The following is a 17,429-nucleotide window of genomic DNA, read 5'->3' on the forward strand; positions in this document are numbered from 1 at the left end:
GTATGTCCAAAAAACACACAAGGAATTTGTCTCCGGTAGTTGGAGTCACTCTAGTATGACAACAGACACTTTTGAGACATAAAGACATTGAGAAAAACAGTCACTGAGCAATAAAGGTTTGCTAGTTATCTGGTAATGCCGGTACAATTTTTTTTTGGACAATTGTGCAAAAAGATGCAGAGCCCTCTAGCACTTAGAGCAGTTCGAATGACTAATCTCGCAATAGTCCGGTACAATGACCATTGTGCAAAGGGCAAAGTTTCACCAGTTTGTTCATATCATTTGGTAGCAGCAAAAAAAACAAAAAAAAAACATATAATAATAATAATAATAATAATAATAAAATAAATAAATAAATAAATAAAATAGAGCTAACCTAGCTACAGCTCGCCTGCTAATATTAGCTTTTAGCAGAACCACCACAAAGCATGCTAACTTCTCTGGTTGAGCCAATTTTCTTACCATTGTTAAGCCTTCGAAAACAGATTGTCAGTAACTAGTGAGCTACGGTTTGCCAGTTATATAATTTTAAAGATGTACTATCACGCTAACATCAAAACTTTGCATGGCTTGTGTACCTCATTTAGAAAAACAATAGCAAACTAACATATAGCTATGCCTAGTATGCTAATGTCGGCAGTTAAAAAAAATGTCTTCCTATCACTAGCCGTCAAAATAAAAGTGGTACAGGAGCTACAAAATTAAATACTGAAAGTGGGGGGAAAAGTGAAACAATTAAATGTGAAATAATGGACACTAACGTTAAGCGTTACAGAAAATTGATGGATGGATAATGGACACTATTCACCACTTCAGTCAAACGTGGAAGTGGTGCATGCATAGAGTCCATGAAATAAATGTTGGAATAATTTAATTAATGTAACACACTTATTTATTTATTTGTCACTCTTAGTCCTCCATAGTCACTATCACTAGAATGTGTATATCATTTAGTAGCCATAAAAAAAATAAAAAAAAAGTACACTTTACCTGGCTACAACTTACATACACGATCAGCTTTTTGCCCAGTTCGTGCCTCTCATTTACAACAACCGCCACAAACTACTGCTAACAAATAGCTAGACTAGAGCTATTGTTAAATAATATGTTTGTCACTGCTTTAAACAGCGCTTGAGCAATATCATGTAACATTTGAGCAATTATTGCCACACTTTTCACTGTCAAAGGTTGCATACATTCATTCATTCATTCTTCTTCCGAACCGCTTATCCTCACTACGGTTGCGGGCGAGAGACAGGGTACACCCTGAACTGGTCACCAGACAATCGCGGGACACATATAAACAAACAACCATTCACACCTACGGACAATTTAGAGTGCTCAATTAACCTACCATGCGTGTTTTTGTGATTTGGGAGGAAAGCAGAGCACGATGAGAAAATCCACGCAGGCAAGAGGAGGACATGCAAACTCCACACAGGCGAGGCTGGATTTGAACCCGGCTCCTCAGAACAGTGAGGCAGATGTGCTATCCAGTTGTCCACCGTGCCACTAGGTTGCATACATGTTGAGCTCAATTTCTTCCCATCATTGAGTTGTCAAAAAAATAAGCCAGGTGTCCCTGCTCTCTGGCCCGCCACACACGATCACGGTACAGGGATAATGGTTGCCAGTTGGGGACCTGGTAACCATAGTATTAGGGTGGGTTTTCACATTCCTCTTGGCTTGGCTCCTGGGGGGCGCCTTCCTCTCCCCTCTCTTGACACTCTTGCCAGTACTTGCTCACGACGGGCGCCTAAGATGGGCTCGCTTTTGGCGGGCTATGACTGTTTTTGGGTGGTGGCTGGCTCCTGCGTTGTGCCCTGTTGGTGGGGGGTGATTGGGCGTGGGGGACGGTGGTCCGGTGACTGTGCCCCTCCCTTTGGGACTGGTTGAGGCGCTTCGGTAGGGCTGGGGACCTGCCTGGGTCCTGGGGGGTCGGTGGTGGCCCCCTGCTGGATGGGCTCGGTGGCTTGGCCTCCTTTGGGCAGAGGGGGCCCGGGCCCACCCTTCCCCAATGTGCCAGCAACTCCGTACACCAATTGACTACCATGCATTTGATAGGGTGTTCATTCACTCATAAGTTCGATAGACATGCTATAGGATTTAATTGCTTGTGCTGGGACCACTAATAACAACATAGGTTATACTAACATATAAACTCACAGGTTCTTACAGGTGTTTAGACACTAAAAAGGAATCCCACCGCACCACTCATCAGTAGCACTGCCTCGCTCATTTCCAACATCCTGTCCTGTCCTTTTCTCTTTTCTCATCTTGTTCTCTTGACTAAATAGCATCCGCAAGGTTGTTTATATCATTATTTAGTACACTTAATTGCAGTCAAAAACCTACTGCTAACCTTGCTATGACGAACACGCTAACATTAGCTTTTTGCCCAAAACTACAGCTAACGCAACTGTGGCTAGCATGTTGACAGCATTGACCTATGCGGTCAGATTCATTGGAATGACAATTTAAATTGACCTTCAACTGTTTAATGGCTGCTGTAAGATTTTTTTTATTTTTTTTATTTGTTTAATACTAATAATTTCATGTCAAACGTTAAATGATACGCTGCCTTAATGCTGACAATTCTTACTCCGTGGGAAAGGCTGCCTTAACATACTTGCACAATATATTGCCCTCTGCCACAAAGTGTGGTGGTGATTCTCATCAGTGTCTGCTGCCATCTACTTGGCACTCTTAAAAGTGTTAAAAACAAAAGGATTGACCGGCGACTCATGCTGTGGCCCTCACTGGGTGGATACCCATATATGAATGTATTTTATTAAAATAAGTGATCTTCTCCTTTAATGTGTGGTGACACTTTATTATCTACATATGAATTAAGTTGTTTTACATTCACCACGCGGATAATACGTTGTGCCCGTTAGGTGCTTGTATGCGCCCTCATATAGGAGTGAACACGATGCACACATTAAAATGGTGAATACAATGGCGTATTATTTGTAAGCTTTCTAATAGTGTTACAGGTTTTGCTCAAGCTCGCCTGTACCCTGCTGAACTAGCAGCCACCATTCTTAATAAATTAACCACCTACGTTTGATATTAAAAAATATTTATCATCAGAGTTTAATTAAGATGTTATGTTGTTCCTTTACTTTTGCCATTGGACTAAAACATTTGTCAAAAAAATGGAATGGACGGGTGGCCAGAAAATATGTGGGTTTGACATCAAAAGATTAATACGAGACAAGAGATCAACATGATAACATCATCAGTAACCCCCTAGCCACTCTTGAGGCGTTGCACGCTTCAAGAACTAAGGGCAGGCAAAATCATTTCTGACTCATCTGGACACCACCTCTTCCAACTCCTTTCCTGTGGAGGGCGCTATCGACCACTGCACCCCAAAGCCATAAACGTTTTAAACAGTTGACTTGTGTCCTTTGGGAGCCTTTTTTTTTTTTTTCTTCCCCACATTTACCATTGGAGCATGTAGTGCCACTATTACTGTATTCATCACTGTAGGTCTGTCAGACTGTCATTTTGCATCATTTGCACTCATAGTTCTGTTGTTGATCAGTATTGCACATCTTACATTGTTTAATGACTCTGCAGTTTGTACATTTTCTACATCCTAAATGTAAATTTTTTATAGTTCCTTTTTTGCTGAAATACTACAGTGACACCAACTAATTAATGGTGACAAATTCTGTGAGTGTTTTAACATACCTGATTAATAAAGATGATTCTGTTTTTTCTTTGCAAAGTGAAGTGCAGTATTTTGGCCGCTGAAATTAAATTATGCCACAATGCCTTTCTCAAACTTTATTAGGATTGTTTGGTTGTCATCAGTAATCGCTAGGGTGCATATTGGGGAAAAAAATGACATTGCAATTGTTTTTAAAACAGCAATATATATTCCAACGTGAAATAACACAGGATCAGTGATGTGAAAGTTGTTTTTCGACACGAACCACTTCAAAGTTCAGTTCATCATTCCAAAGATGAACTAGTTGAGTTCACTGGTCCAAAAATGAGAGTTCATAATTTTTTTTTTTTTCTTGAGGAAAAGCGGTAAAGAAAATGGATGGATGGATGTTGGTGATGACCTATTAAATGTTGGCCACAGTCGCACATTTAATGGTTGAGGGTTTCTTTTTTTTTTTTTTTTTTTTAACCGACACATCTGTATGAGAAAACTAATCATTCACACAATAATATAAGATCTACATAATCAACACTCATATGAGCCATGGTTTTACTGTACAGTAATGTGAATTTTGCTCTCTTTAATCTCTTTTTACTGATTGACGGATTCGCCTTTCATTGTTTGACACACAGTAGCTAAGTGCATGTTTGAAATATCATACTTAATATAATGGCGTGATAACTGATTTGTGAGTCTTCGTTATGTGTCCAAAGGTGAAAACATACTGGCCGCTAGGATTTATCTTTAGGTGCGTTGTCTTCCAGGAACTCTCAGAATGTATTTCCTTGTGTGTTGATGATTAACAACATATTTGCTTTCAGTGAACACAATTACACATAATGAATAACAACTGGATAACTGAACACAAGGTTCTTACTGGTTAATTTGACACTTTGGATTTTTGCTCCATTAATCGCCCCCAGCTCCCACCACTAGCCCATCCAAACGTTCCCACGCCTGATGCCGCCCCCTGCGGCACTGAATGGGTAAAGGTGCATAGGTTACCAAAGGTGTTTCAGTCATCGACACTTGTGCGAGCGGTGGACACCTTCAACGATGTCTCGTAACGACTTTGGCTTCACCTTGGTGAAGAGTGATGCCAGAAACAACACGACTGGGGTGGCCCTCAACAATGCTGCTGATATATCTGTCATTGTGATTTATTTTTTGGTGGTCTTGGCTGTTGGAGTATGGGTGAGTTCAACCTTTAGGGTACCTCTTTCTTGGGTATGAAAGTAGTCATCTGTTGTCAAGGTCAATTCTGTTTTCTTTTAGTTTGAGCTGAAACCTAGACCCAGAAATAATAGTAAAATACCAATGAGATTCCCAAACTGTGGTGCACTTACACTTGGGGGGCACAAGTGCCCTTCAGAGAGTGACATTAAAAGTTAAGATTACACATTTACTTTGTTGTTTTCCCAGAGGGACTTTATTGGCCATAAGCAGGTTTATTATTTTTTTTTTTTTTACTTGTTTAAAGGTTTTGTACAGGGCAGAGAGGGTGCGTAAAAGGTGCTGCATGGCTTAAAAAGTTACAGCAAGATTTTTCCACTACTAAAACACACTTAGTGGTACACGAGACTTGGCTTTTTGTCCAGATGCCTTTATGAGCAGGCTTTGTTTGATTTTTTTTGAGTGTGTGTGCAGAAAAGAGGGGGTGCGCAAATTCTAGCAGGATGTAGAAGTTGGTGAGTTGCTTGAAAAAAAAAAAAATGTTGCAGCTGTCCCTCTGCTCAATCAGGACAAACATTTCCAGACGGGTTCTTCACTTAATTTGCAGATTGGTATCATAAGACAACGTGTGAAGTCATTTAACACCATGAAAACTAAGCATAAATATTGGTTCCAGATACATGCATTGCCGCTGCTCTTGGACGGTGAGGCAAATTCTAGTGGGATGACCACAAAGTATAAAAATTATGTTAATAATAATAATCATCATAATAATGTGTTCCATGAATTGATAATTCGAATGATTCATAGGGTTTGATTCCAGCTCTTCAAATATTTATGAATGGAATCTGTCTGACATCCACCATACAAGTCCTCAGAATCTGTCTGCCTGTGCTCTGAACAAATTCACGATGGAACAGCTGTGCCAAAAGTTAGACGTGATCTCAGGAGTCACACGTTGAGACCAACTTTCTGCCACCAAATTATCACGCTACCGGACGCATCTCCAAGGGCACAAACCTCGCTGGGCCGAAACGCCCAGCTTGGCAGACCAGTCTGCCAAATTGGCAAACACACGCAACAAGTGTTGCACTTGCACGAAAATAAGGATACATACATTTTTGCGCCCATCTACGGAAATAGAACCCTAAGATGTAAAAGACACCAACATATGCATACACCTCCAGCCACACCATTAGTATCGAGTAAGAGGAAAACATTTTGTTGCAAAGATAATGCTGAATCTTGAAAGTATTGTATTCATATAAAAATGTGTTCAATATCGGCGTTAGTTTTCAGTGCTGTAAACGTCACTGCACTAATATTGACATATTTAATATTTTGACTCATTTAGCTAAATTAGTTAATAAAAATACACTATCACTGTCACTATCGAATCTTTTTAGAATATGTTAACCAATAGATATTTCGTGGCGTATTCGAGTAATCGCTGCCTTGCCCCCCCTTTTACTAATAACATGCATTTTATTCACATTTATGAGGGCGCGACTTCTATCCTTAAACAGCATATGTTGGTACTAAGAGTATGGTATAAATACTGTACAGAATTTGACAACAAAAATAGCCTTTGCTAAAAGGTTGGCATTAATGATTGGCATTAGCGCATTAGCTATTGCCATTTTAGGTAAAACAAAATTTTAAAAAAACACTAACTACCATTCAGCTCACTCATACATCAAGTTATATGTATATTACACATCTAATAGTGTCTCAAAAATCACTTACAGATGCTCCTCTGTCGTTTTTAGCAATGTTTTCACTTGTCCAACAGTGTGTGATTCTGCAACAAAAGTCAGTGCGGTAAACATGCACAGTGCCCAAATGGTTCCGGACGACGCAAATTGTTTCTGGGGTGCGCAAACATCCATCCATCCATTTTCTGTCCCGCTTATACTCACTAGGGTCACGGGCGTGCTGGAGCCCATCCAAGCTATCTTCGGTCGAGAGGAGGGGTACACCCTGAAATGGTCCTTATTCATATTTTTTTATTGCCTAGAGGGAGAAATTTTTGCGTCGATCAATTTTTGTGGTTGACTGAGTTGATTTCCCCCCCCCACAGCCCTAATTGTAACCTCTTACAACAGTGTAATTCTGTTTGGGGGACCTTTACAATGAGTGCCCACATCTTTTAAAACACCATAACTGTAGGAAATAAACAGCATGTTCAAATCCTTCTGTTTGCAGGCTATGGTTCGCACCAACCGCGCCACTGTAGGTGGCTTCTTCCTGGCAGGCAGAAGTATGGTTTGGTGGCCGGTGAGACCCTTGTTTTCACGTCTCTTGAATGTGGAATGCTTTCTAAAATAATAATAATAATAATAATAATTCTACCTTCCAAAGATTGGCGCATCTCTTTTTGCCAGTAACATTGGAAGTGGGCACTTTGTGGGAATTGCTGGGACCGGTGCAGCCTCGGGAATAGCCATTGGTGGATTTGAATGGAATGTGAGTAAATTTGATATATATAAATATATATATATATATATACATACACACACACACACACATTTCTCTTTCACTGTATTTCATTCATTATAAGTTACCAAAATACACTGATTGTTTTAACTTTAGGCTCTCATTGTGGTGGTCATCCTGGGTTGGCTCTTTGTGCCAATCTACATTAAAGCTGGGGTAAACAGGCCAACTCACTCTTTAGCAAATTTAAACAAGATCTGTGGAAAGTATGGCATATCAAATAAAACAGCATTTGGGTGTATTTAGGTAGTCACCATGCCCGAGTACCTGAAGAAGAGGTTTGGGGGTCAGCGAATTCGCATCTACCTCTCCGTGCTCTCCCTCTTTCTGTACATTTTCACCAAGATCTCAGTAAGTATGCAAAAACGCCTTTTTTCTTTGCCACTTTATTAGGTACATTTGTACAATGTAAAGCACTTCAATGTGGCAAATAAACCTCTGTGGCTGTGTCTGAAAGCAGTGGCCTTTTCTTGCAACACCAATGTTATAAAACATACACAATTAGTTACACAGTAAATAATCACAATAATTGAAGCAAAAAAACAAGTTGAACTACAAATGCTCAGATTTGTTTTTTCCTGGACATAAATTTGCAGGGCCCCCTGTTGCTAGGCCGAATTATTGGTTAATCAACTACAGGCCAAAGAAAACCAGTCAAAATAATATAACTGTCTTAACTTTAATAAAGACTTATGAAGACTAATATACTATACCGTCCTAAATCACATCGCAGATTTTTTTTTAACATTAGCCATTGTTATGCAAGTGTAAAAACTTAATCCCCGTTTATAGTAAGATGTGAAACATTAAATCATGCTTTTCTTTGACAAAGTAAGTATGGTGAGTCCACACACCCCATGTAACATTTGGTGCATGCTCTTCCTCAACCCTTGAGACCCAGAAAAAATACACATATCGTTAATCCTTTGATATGTGGCGAATGGAGCTCTAGCAAGATGTTACGCATTCTCGCACGACGGAAGTACATGTATTGATGTAAGTGTTGCAAAAAAAAAGACACAAAGTTAATAATTATAATCACTGAGCGGATGTCATGCATGAGGCTGGTTCAAATTTGTAGTTTTTTTCCTTATCTTTTTTATATATTTTTCCAGATCTTTGTTGAAATTTGGATTTGTTCAACTCCAGGAGTGTTCCACAGTATTGTAATTGAAGGGGGGGGACTGTCAAAGTGGCATATGTATCTATACACAGTATCTATTGAAAGTTATCAATTGCTGTGACATATAATCTCCTGTCTACTCAGGCAGACATGTTCTCTGGCGCCATTTTCATCAACCAGGCCTTGGGACTGAACATCTACCTGGCCGTCGTTGCATTGCTTCTGATTACGGCGTTGTACACCGTCACAGGTCTGTCCTCCCGGAATGTATTCATTTCCGTCTCAGGCCACACATTATAAAATAAATACATAAATGGCCGTCTCCTGGGGTTTAAGTCTTCCCACAGAATTGACACTCAACTAATTTGTCGGTGGCATATTTGGTGGTTATTGTTGCTCATGATTCATAAACTGCGATTATTACAAGCTAGGCTTCTGTAGTGTCTTTGCTAATTGAAGAGTGGAAGAGCTTAAGAATACAATAACAATAACAATAAATATTAATACACATTAAATACACTCCACATTGGAAAAGTCTGTGAATGTGAGTGTGATGGTTGTTTTCAGCCTCAAGGGGGTTAATTCTGGAGTGCCTTTGGATGTTTCTTTGTCATTTGTGGATTGTTTGCAATGCTTATTAACAATTTACAAGAAATAAAAATAAAATCCATAATAGACGATGTGGGAAAAGGCATCATGGTGATATAATGGTTAGCACATTTGTCTCACAGTCAAAAGGTCCTGGGTTCGAATCTTGGCTCCAACCTTCCTTCCTGCATGTTTGCCCTGTGCTTGTGTAGTTTTTCTCCAGGAACACTCTGGCTTCCTCCAACATTCCAAAAATAATGAAAGTTAAGTTCACTAAAGACTGTAATGTAATGTGAATATAATTTTACCTTGCGATATGAGTGACTCGACTTAATAGTTTCGCAAGATACGAGCCTTCATTTGGCTGAATTTTTGCTTTCACTTGCGAGGGCAAACTTGAGATACGAGCGCTTTCCATACAACACTCATATGTAATGTGTCATTGTTCTAGGAATATAACGATTTACTTTCCTCATCTTGTTTACAGTTAGTGCTTTGTATTTTGTTTTCTTCTTTCCTCACTCCCCTCTAGCAACCTTGTTGTTCTTGCTTAAAAAGTCCACTGTGACACAGTAAAACTGTTCCGGGGATAAAAAGGGATCCATATCCTCATTTCTGCTTGACCTAACAGCCGAACAGGACGGACAAAAAAAAAAAATAATAATTAAAAAAAAAAAAAAAAAAAAGACGAGCACTTTAATGGTGACAGTAAACTCAGTTCAACTCACTTAACAATAAGCAGCACTTTAACAAATGGTGCACATTTAATCAAAAATAGTTTTCAAGCTGGTTAATGCCACTCCCAGCTGAAGTTTACAGTCAAACTAAGAATAGAATAAAGAGAATTGTTGTGTTTGTGACAACAAACGCAGCTTTTCTTTAGGTAAATCCTTGAGCTTAATGCTAACAAACAACGACCAAATGAATGGGAAACGTCATTGACATGCTAACGGTTAGGATCAACAGTCGCAGTTTTAGAACCTTTTAAGAGACCGATATTTAAATGCATATGGTGGAACAACACAGACAGATAATATAACATCACTCACAGGCATATATTTTTCATCCGCTACAAAAAAAAGTATAATATTACGGCAATTTACCGGGTGGTAGAACAGCCGAAGAAGTAGTCTATTCTTCTTTGTTTATCAGCGTGACTGTATTATACAGTAGTGCCTCCTGGTGGCCAAAGCGGGCACACCACAAGGTTGATGGATGAAACATTAGATCGTGAGTCACAAACGGTTTAATGCTTTACATTCCATTCATCCATCCATCCATTTTCTGAGCCGCTTCTCCTCACTAGGGTCGCGGGCGTGCTGGAGCCTATCCCAGCTACCATCGGGCAGGAGGCGGGGTACACCCTGAACTGGTTGCCAGCCAATTGCAGCTTAATATATTTAACAACCATATTTGCATTGCTTTTGGCAGTTTACCGTCCCAGCACAGACCACGACCAAGTTTTAATGCACCCTGTTAAGTATTGTCAAGTTTAATAGCGTGCCTCCCGTTTTACTACGACCGCACCATGATTGCCGTAGCAAATGTTTTGACAATTAAACATCTCGCCGGGCATCCACGGCAATCGCGTTCACGCTTCTCGTTGTCGCGCCTTTCCTCACAACCATCCCGTTTAGTCCGCGGTGGCCAGCAGGAAGCTTCAAGCATGATCCTGCTAAAAACAAACAATTGAACGGATGAACAAGCAAACAGCATTTAAAACACATCCCGGACTTGTATGTCAGCCCCCTTCAGGACTGTTGCATTTAGTCCATTCCAACAGTTTTCCCATGAGGACGATAAAACAGTCATGGAGAGAAAACCAATGCCACGGCATTGGCCCAAAAATGTGGCCAATCAGATTGATGACGTGATGCAGCGGTGATAAAATACAGTGGAAATGTGTTATGCAGTATAAAGCTGTTGTGTTATATCCTTCAGGTGGCTTGGCTGCAGTGATCTACACAGACACCTTACAGACCATCATCATGATTGTTGGATCATTCATTCTCATGGGCTTTGGTAATATGTTCTTCTTATTTCACCATTGTAATGCTGTATCGAATCCTCCTTGAAATGAGTCATAGAGAAAGATCTGTTTTGCAGCCTTCAATAAAGTGGGTGGCTATGATAGCTTCCAGCGACGCTACATGGAGGCCATTCCCTCCATCACGGGGAACATCAGTGAGAGATGCTTCAAGCCTCGGAATGACTCCTTCCACATTTTTAGGGACCCCATCACAGGAGACCTGCCGTGGCCCGGACTGGTGTTTGGACTCACTATTCAAGCCACGTGGTACTGGTGCACTGATCAGGTCAGTCATATGTACACGGCGTCACTTGCGACACAGCTGTGGTCATGAAAAAAAAGTCTTGCTAGATCCCCTCACAGTTGTTCAGTTCAAATAAATATGCAGCTTTATCTTACCGGTAATCGTTTTGGCCAAGCAAAACTAAAGAGGTCACTTTACTGGTCAGTGTGGTTGGATATAATGTGCTTTCATGTACATTGACTCATGCAGATAACATTAGATGTCTTTTATTACTTTTATCTACTGTTTCTTGTGTAACAAACGACTAATGTGCTTGTACTGCCATGTCGCCGTCGACTAAAACTATTCAAGAAAATAATATTATAACTATTAAAACATTGGACCTCACAGAAAGATGTTCCACTACAGTTCGTCACTGTCCACTGATGTTGGCCACCGATGTTGTTAACTCATTCACTGCCAGCCTTCCCAGTTAACATGGATATTTGACTTTTAAAGCCGTCAATGGCAGTGAATGTGGTAACCTGTTAACAAAATTAAATCATATTTTGTATTTTGTCAGTGTTTAGTGCACGAAGCCTTCAGAGCTATTATAAGGATTGAGCTTTGCTCACTTTTTTAACAACAGCTGTATTATTATATCGACTTGTCTGTCTCCACCCTCCCAACGATGTGTGTAGGTGATAGTGCAGCGTTGCCTGTCAGCCAAGAGTTTATCACACGTTAAAGGTGGTTGCATCTTATGTGGCTACTTGAAGCTGATGCCCATGTTCCTGATGGTTTTCCCTGGAATGATCAGCAGGATCCTCTACACTAGTGAGTGATGCTCATGATTCTAGGCGACTTTGGCCAAAGCAGCTGAACAGTGCTGTTTTTGCAGAAGAGGTGGCCTGCGTGGACCCGGCTGAATGTGAAAAATACTGTAAGGCCAGGGTGGGCTGCACCAACATCGCTTATCCCAAACTGGTGGTGGATCTGATGCCCGACGGTGGGTAGCGGAGGACCTCGCCTCCTCCTCATCCTCTCTCTTTTAATTCAACCCATGCATTCTCAGGTTTGCGTGGTCTCATGCTGTCGGTCATGCTGGCCTCTCTCATGAGCTCCCTGACTTCCATCTTCAACAGCGCCAGCACTCTCTTCACCATGGACATCTACACCAAGATTCGTCGCGCTGCCACTGAAAAGGAGCTCATGATCGCTGGCAGGTTAACAAATGCTGGACGTGAACCTGTTCTTATGGTTCAGCTTCATTTGCGCCTGACTGCCACTGTGCTCGTATTTATTGCAGGGTCTTTATTTTGATACTGATTGGCGTGAGCATAGCGTGGATCCCGGTGGTGCAGTCGGCTCAGAGTGGTCAGCTCTTTGATTACATCCAGTCCATCACCAGCTACCTCACGCCGCCCGTCGCTGCCGTTTTCATATTGGCCATCTTCTGCAAGCGAGTCAACGAGTCTGTGAGTTCCCACTGTGCGGTTGTTAGTTACTATCATTTACCAGACGCTTGGTGAAACAGCGAGGTGAACTCTGCTCTGTTGATCATGTTAAAGAATGACTGTGCAAAGGTCCTTGCTCTTGTCAAAGGTTCTCGTTCAACGTTTTGTAATGAGGTGACGTTGAACATGTTGGTGTTGTAATGATCTAGAATGGTTTTTAAAACCTTTTACAACAAGTAACAGAAATCACTACAAATATTTAGCTCCCCAAGCCGACATAATGACCACCATTAAAAATACAGTAGCATAGTAGCGTAGAAGAGGGAGAGGTTTTATTTTATATAGAGGTTTTATATTATTGTCAGCCACTTTAACATGCAGTTTGAACATTAACACTGCGCTTAAATGATGGTTCAAATAAAACGTATTACACATAAAAGTTAATTGTATCTAATATATGTTTAAGAAATAAACAGATTATATACAACTGTATTGTACTTAAACGTTAAATACAACTGAACTGTACTTCACAAATGCACTGCACTGGAATAGAAAAATAAATTAATTAAAGAAAATAAGAAATATACAAATCAAGTACAATGGAATAAATACATCCAATTAAAATGATAAAAAATGTTTTATGTGTGTATGATAAACACTAATATTGATTGAGGAGGATGAAGAAGCTTGAATATATTGAAATGTGTGTATTTCAACTGTAAAATGTCTGTTACACTTGGATGGACTCGTTAGTTATGGTTATTGATATTATGTATACAGGGATCTCGTTTAGAAAACCCACGCAGGCACGGGGAAAACACACAAACTCCACACAGGTGAGGCTGGAGATATATGTGTGTGTATGTGTGAGTGTGTGTTCAATAAACAAAGAAAAAAAAAACGGTTTAAGCCACTATAGAGTAATAATAGTAATAATAATTGAGTGATTCTTTTGCATACCACTACAGGTAGGTCATGGACTACTACTGTATGAGTACCACAGCTTAAGACTCACTGAGCTAGAATGAAAACTAGGAGCAAACCTCTTTGACTTCAAACAATGACATGCTTAGCACCATGATAACGTCACCAGTTTCAGTATCAATCATTAGCTTTCATCGAGCACAAAAGATAAAAGCTGTATTGTTTTGATAGCAGTTTGTTGGGTGCACAATGCAAAAACTACATAGAAACCAAATAAATTCGGATTATTGTTGTTGTTATTGCTGTGTTGGTTTAAGCTTCCTGGCATATTCGAAAAACATGCATGGTAGGTTAATTGAAGACAAATATTTTTCAAGGTGTGAATGTAAGCGTGAATGCTTGTTTGTCTATATATGCCCTGCGATGAACTGGGGACTAGTACATGGTGTAACTCTTCTCGCCCAAAAGTCAGCCGGGATAGGCTCGAGCCGAATGAGGGCAAGCACAATAGAAAATTGATGAATGGACGCTTAAAGAACTTATTTTGTTCCACAGGGTGCCTTTTACGGCCTCGCCATCGGCCTCCTAATCGGCCTTTTCAGGATGATAGCAGAGTTTGCTTATGGCACAGGCAGCTGTGTGGAGCCCAGTAACTGTCCCACCATCATATGCGGTGTTCACTACCTGTACTTCGCCATCATCCTCTTTGTGATCTCCTGCATCATCATCGTCGGCGTCTCCCTCGTGACCAAACCCATCGCTGACAAAAACGTACGTGGTGTCTGATTGAATTGGAGAAATGGGAATGTCACTCTATACACCTTGTCTGGTATGCAGTTGTATCGACTGTGTTGGAGCCTGAGGAACTGTACTGAAGAGAGAGTCGACCTGGAACAAGACGACTGGGTGGAAAATGTCAACAGTATGGAAATCGAGGGTAATTGTCACAGGATTAATAATAATATTTATTTAAATAATATTTATTTATATTTAGGGTAAAAAACAAACAACCAAACAAAAACAAACATCAGTCCTGAACCATCTCATTTTTCAGGAACCTTTTGTTGAGTTGCTGGGGCTGTCCATTCAACCCTATATATATATATATATATATATATACACACACACACACACACACACACACACACACGCACACACACACACACACACACACACTATTGTTCTGATTTACTGATTCAATAACCCCACACACATCCAAGCTTGCAAACCCATCAACTCATCTACCTTTGTTCTTTTCTGTTTAGAACCAGATGAGGAACCAGGCTTGTGCAAGAAGGCGCTGGCATGTTTCTGCGGCCTGGAGCAAACTAAAGCTCCAAAGCTGAGTGAAGAGGAGCAGGCCGAGCTGCAGAAGAAGCTCACGGACACGTCCGAAGTGCCGCTATGGAGGAACGTCGTCAATGCCAACGCTATCCTCCTCCTCTGCATAGCCGTCTTTTTTCATGGGTTTTATGGATAAACACACTATTTATATATACATATACAATGAATATTCAAGAGGATTTTCTTGTATGATTAATGCCACTTGCAAAAAAAAACAAAAAACTGTGTAAACCTACATGTTGTCCATATCAGGTTTGTTGTTTTGTCTAACACGTGCCACTTTCAAATTCAGAGTCATTGCTGTCAATCATCAATTTGTACAGTTGCACTGGTTTGGATTAAGTAATATATTATCATAAAACAGTACTTCTAACACTTATCCAGTGTTATTTAAAACAAGTTTTTACATTTTGTAAAAAATATTTTCAAAATGTAAATAATAGAAAATAAAAAATACCCAAATAATAAAATATTAAATCACATTTGATTACAACGCTGCTTCAAATGTGGCTCCGGTGTTAGTTTGTAACATTGTTTTGTTTTTTAGATGAAAATAAAATGACATTTAATTAAAAATTTCATTTAAATTCAGTATTAAAGTCTTTAGTCTTTTAACATCTGCATCCAGTGTGAATTATTTAAATGAAAAAATATGTGTATGTGCTCCCTCACTCCTCCACCTTTAATGATGCATGTGTCAAGTCCGCAATGTATGCATTGGCATTTGTTGATTTCAGGCGAAAAGTACTTTCTTGACGTACCTTTAGAGGTCGCTGTTCTTGCCAAAACAATCCTGCACACTGTGTCATGACACCACGCATGACATTCTTGGTTAAGTCGTCATAAAGGTTGTTCTTAGAACATTACACCATTAATTAGGCTTTCTAATTAGCACGTTGTGTGCTATGGGATCCTGTTTCGACACCTTGTCTCAACCTTTATGGCTTAATATGGTTAATGAGTGAACAGCAAATATGTGTACTTCTTTGTATTTTCCTTGTTTCCTGTTTGACATTTACGGTTTTTTCAATTTAAAGTTATGGTATATAAAGGAGTAATTACATAGCATTATGATTTGTTTTCAGAATATTTTGGTTTTGGTTATTTTGAAAATAACCACTTTGCTTTCATTATAGTCTGATTTGATTTCTCATACAATTGCGACCTTTCATGATATGATTTTGTTCCTTCATAATATGTACGTCTTGATGTGCTAATGACTACTCCTAATATCACAACATCTTTCTCCTAATAATACGACTCAACGTTTTGCCTTGTAATTATGTGAGGTTTTCCTGTTTATATTTATTTATTATTTTCCATTTGTCCCTAATAATCCTACACATTGATAACGCTCACAAAAAAAGTTTTTGGGGGTCTAAATTAAAAATGTACATTTCATTTGTTGGTGGGTCACTTTACCACTTTATACCTTAAACTATACATTCATCCTCTACACCGCTTATCCTGTTCAGAGTTGCGAGGTGCTGGAGCCTATCCCAGCTGACTTTGGGCGAAAGGCGAACTCCACCCTGAACTGGTCGCCAGTTGGTTACAAGGCACATAGACACCAGAGGTGGGTAGAGGGGCCCAATATTGTACTCAAGTAAGAGTACCGTTACTTTAGAATAATATGACTCAAATAAAAGTAAAAAGTAGTTATCCCAAAATGTACTTGAGTAAGAAAGTACTCAGTGAAATAAACTACTCAAGTAAAGAGTAACTTGTGAGTAACTTCAGATTTGTTTTTTTGTTTTTTAAATCAGAGCATGAATATCAAAAAAATAAACAAATAAATAAATAATAATAATAATATATGGGAGTTGACACACAACTGCCTCCATTTCAATTTTAAACCAACAACATATATATTGAGCCCTACAGAAACATTAAAAAAGTGAGTGTCCATACAGGCACAAAAAGTATTTTTACTCGAGGAGGGAGCACTTCATAAACAACACTTCAATCAATGATGTAGTGCTTGTGTACACATAGCCAAACACAAACAACCCTACAGCCACCGCCTCAACAACTTGATGCATCAATCAAGTATGTGCTGCAAAAGCGCTTGTGTTGCATTGCAACCTTCCCCTGTTCAGAGATAATTTCACAACCTTAGTGTAGATGTCATCTTTCACGCCTCTTCGTAACAATGTATTTTCTGTCCACAATGTGTACATTTATGTCCTCAAATGAATGCTGTTTGTCTTTGTGGTGCACGTAGAGAGCTGCTTCTTCACCTGAAGACTTAGCCCGTCTGTGATTGTACATGTGCCTGCTCAGTGGTCGCTTGCTTTCCCCGATATGCAGTGTACGCTACATCAGTGCATTCCTCACTGCACTTGACAGCATTTGGTGCACTGGAGTTCAGCTCTAATCTTACAGCTGTAGCT

The 17,429-nt window shown here is 39.8% G+C and overlaps 1 protein-coding gene across 1 annotated transcript; it reads left to right on the forward strand.

Moving 5' to 3' along the window:
• Positions 1 to 7,057: 7,057 nt before the first annotated feature.
• On the forward strand, positions 7,058 to 15,557 carry slc5a1 (solute carrier family 5 member 1). The gene is made up of 14 exons (XM_061698037.1): positions 7,058 to 7,129; positions 7,214 to 7,318; positions 7,445 to 7,504; positions 7,595 to 7,699; positions 8,616 to 8,721; positions 11,001 to 11,081; positions 11,166 to 11,374; positions 12,013 to 12,148; positions 12,213 to 12,320; positions 12,387 to 12,537; positions 12,621 to 12,789; positions 14,248 to 14,463; positions 14,530 to 14,629; positions 14,958 to 15,557. Exons 1-14 carry the CDS (start codon positions 7,061 to 7,063, stop codon positions 15,170 to 15,172), a joined length of 1,830 nt encoding a protein of 609 aa, XP_061554021.1. The 5' UTR covers positions 7,058 to 7,060; the 3' UTR covers positions 15,173 to 15,557.
• Positions 15,558 to 17,429: the final 1,872 nt, after the last annotated feature.

Source organism: Phycodurus eques, chromosome 15, assembly GCF_024500275.1.
Source record: "Phycodurus eques isolate BA_2022a chromosome 15, UOR_Pequ_1.1, whole genome shotgun sequence".
Lineage (NCBI taxonomy): Eukaryota > Metazoa > Chordata > Actinopteri > Syngnathiformes > Syngnathidae > Phycodurus > Phycodurus eques.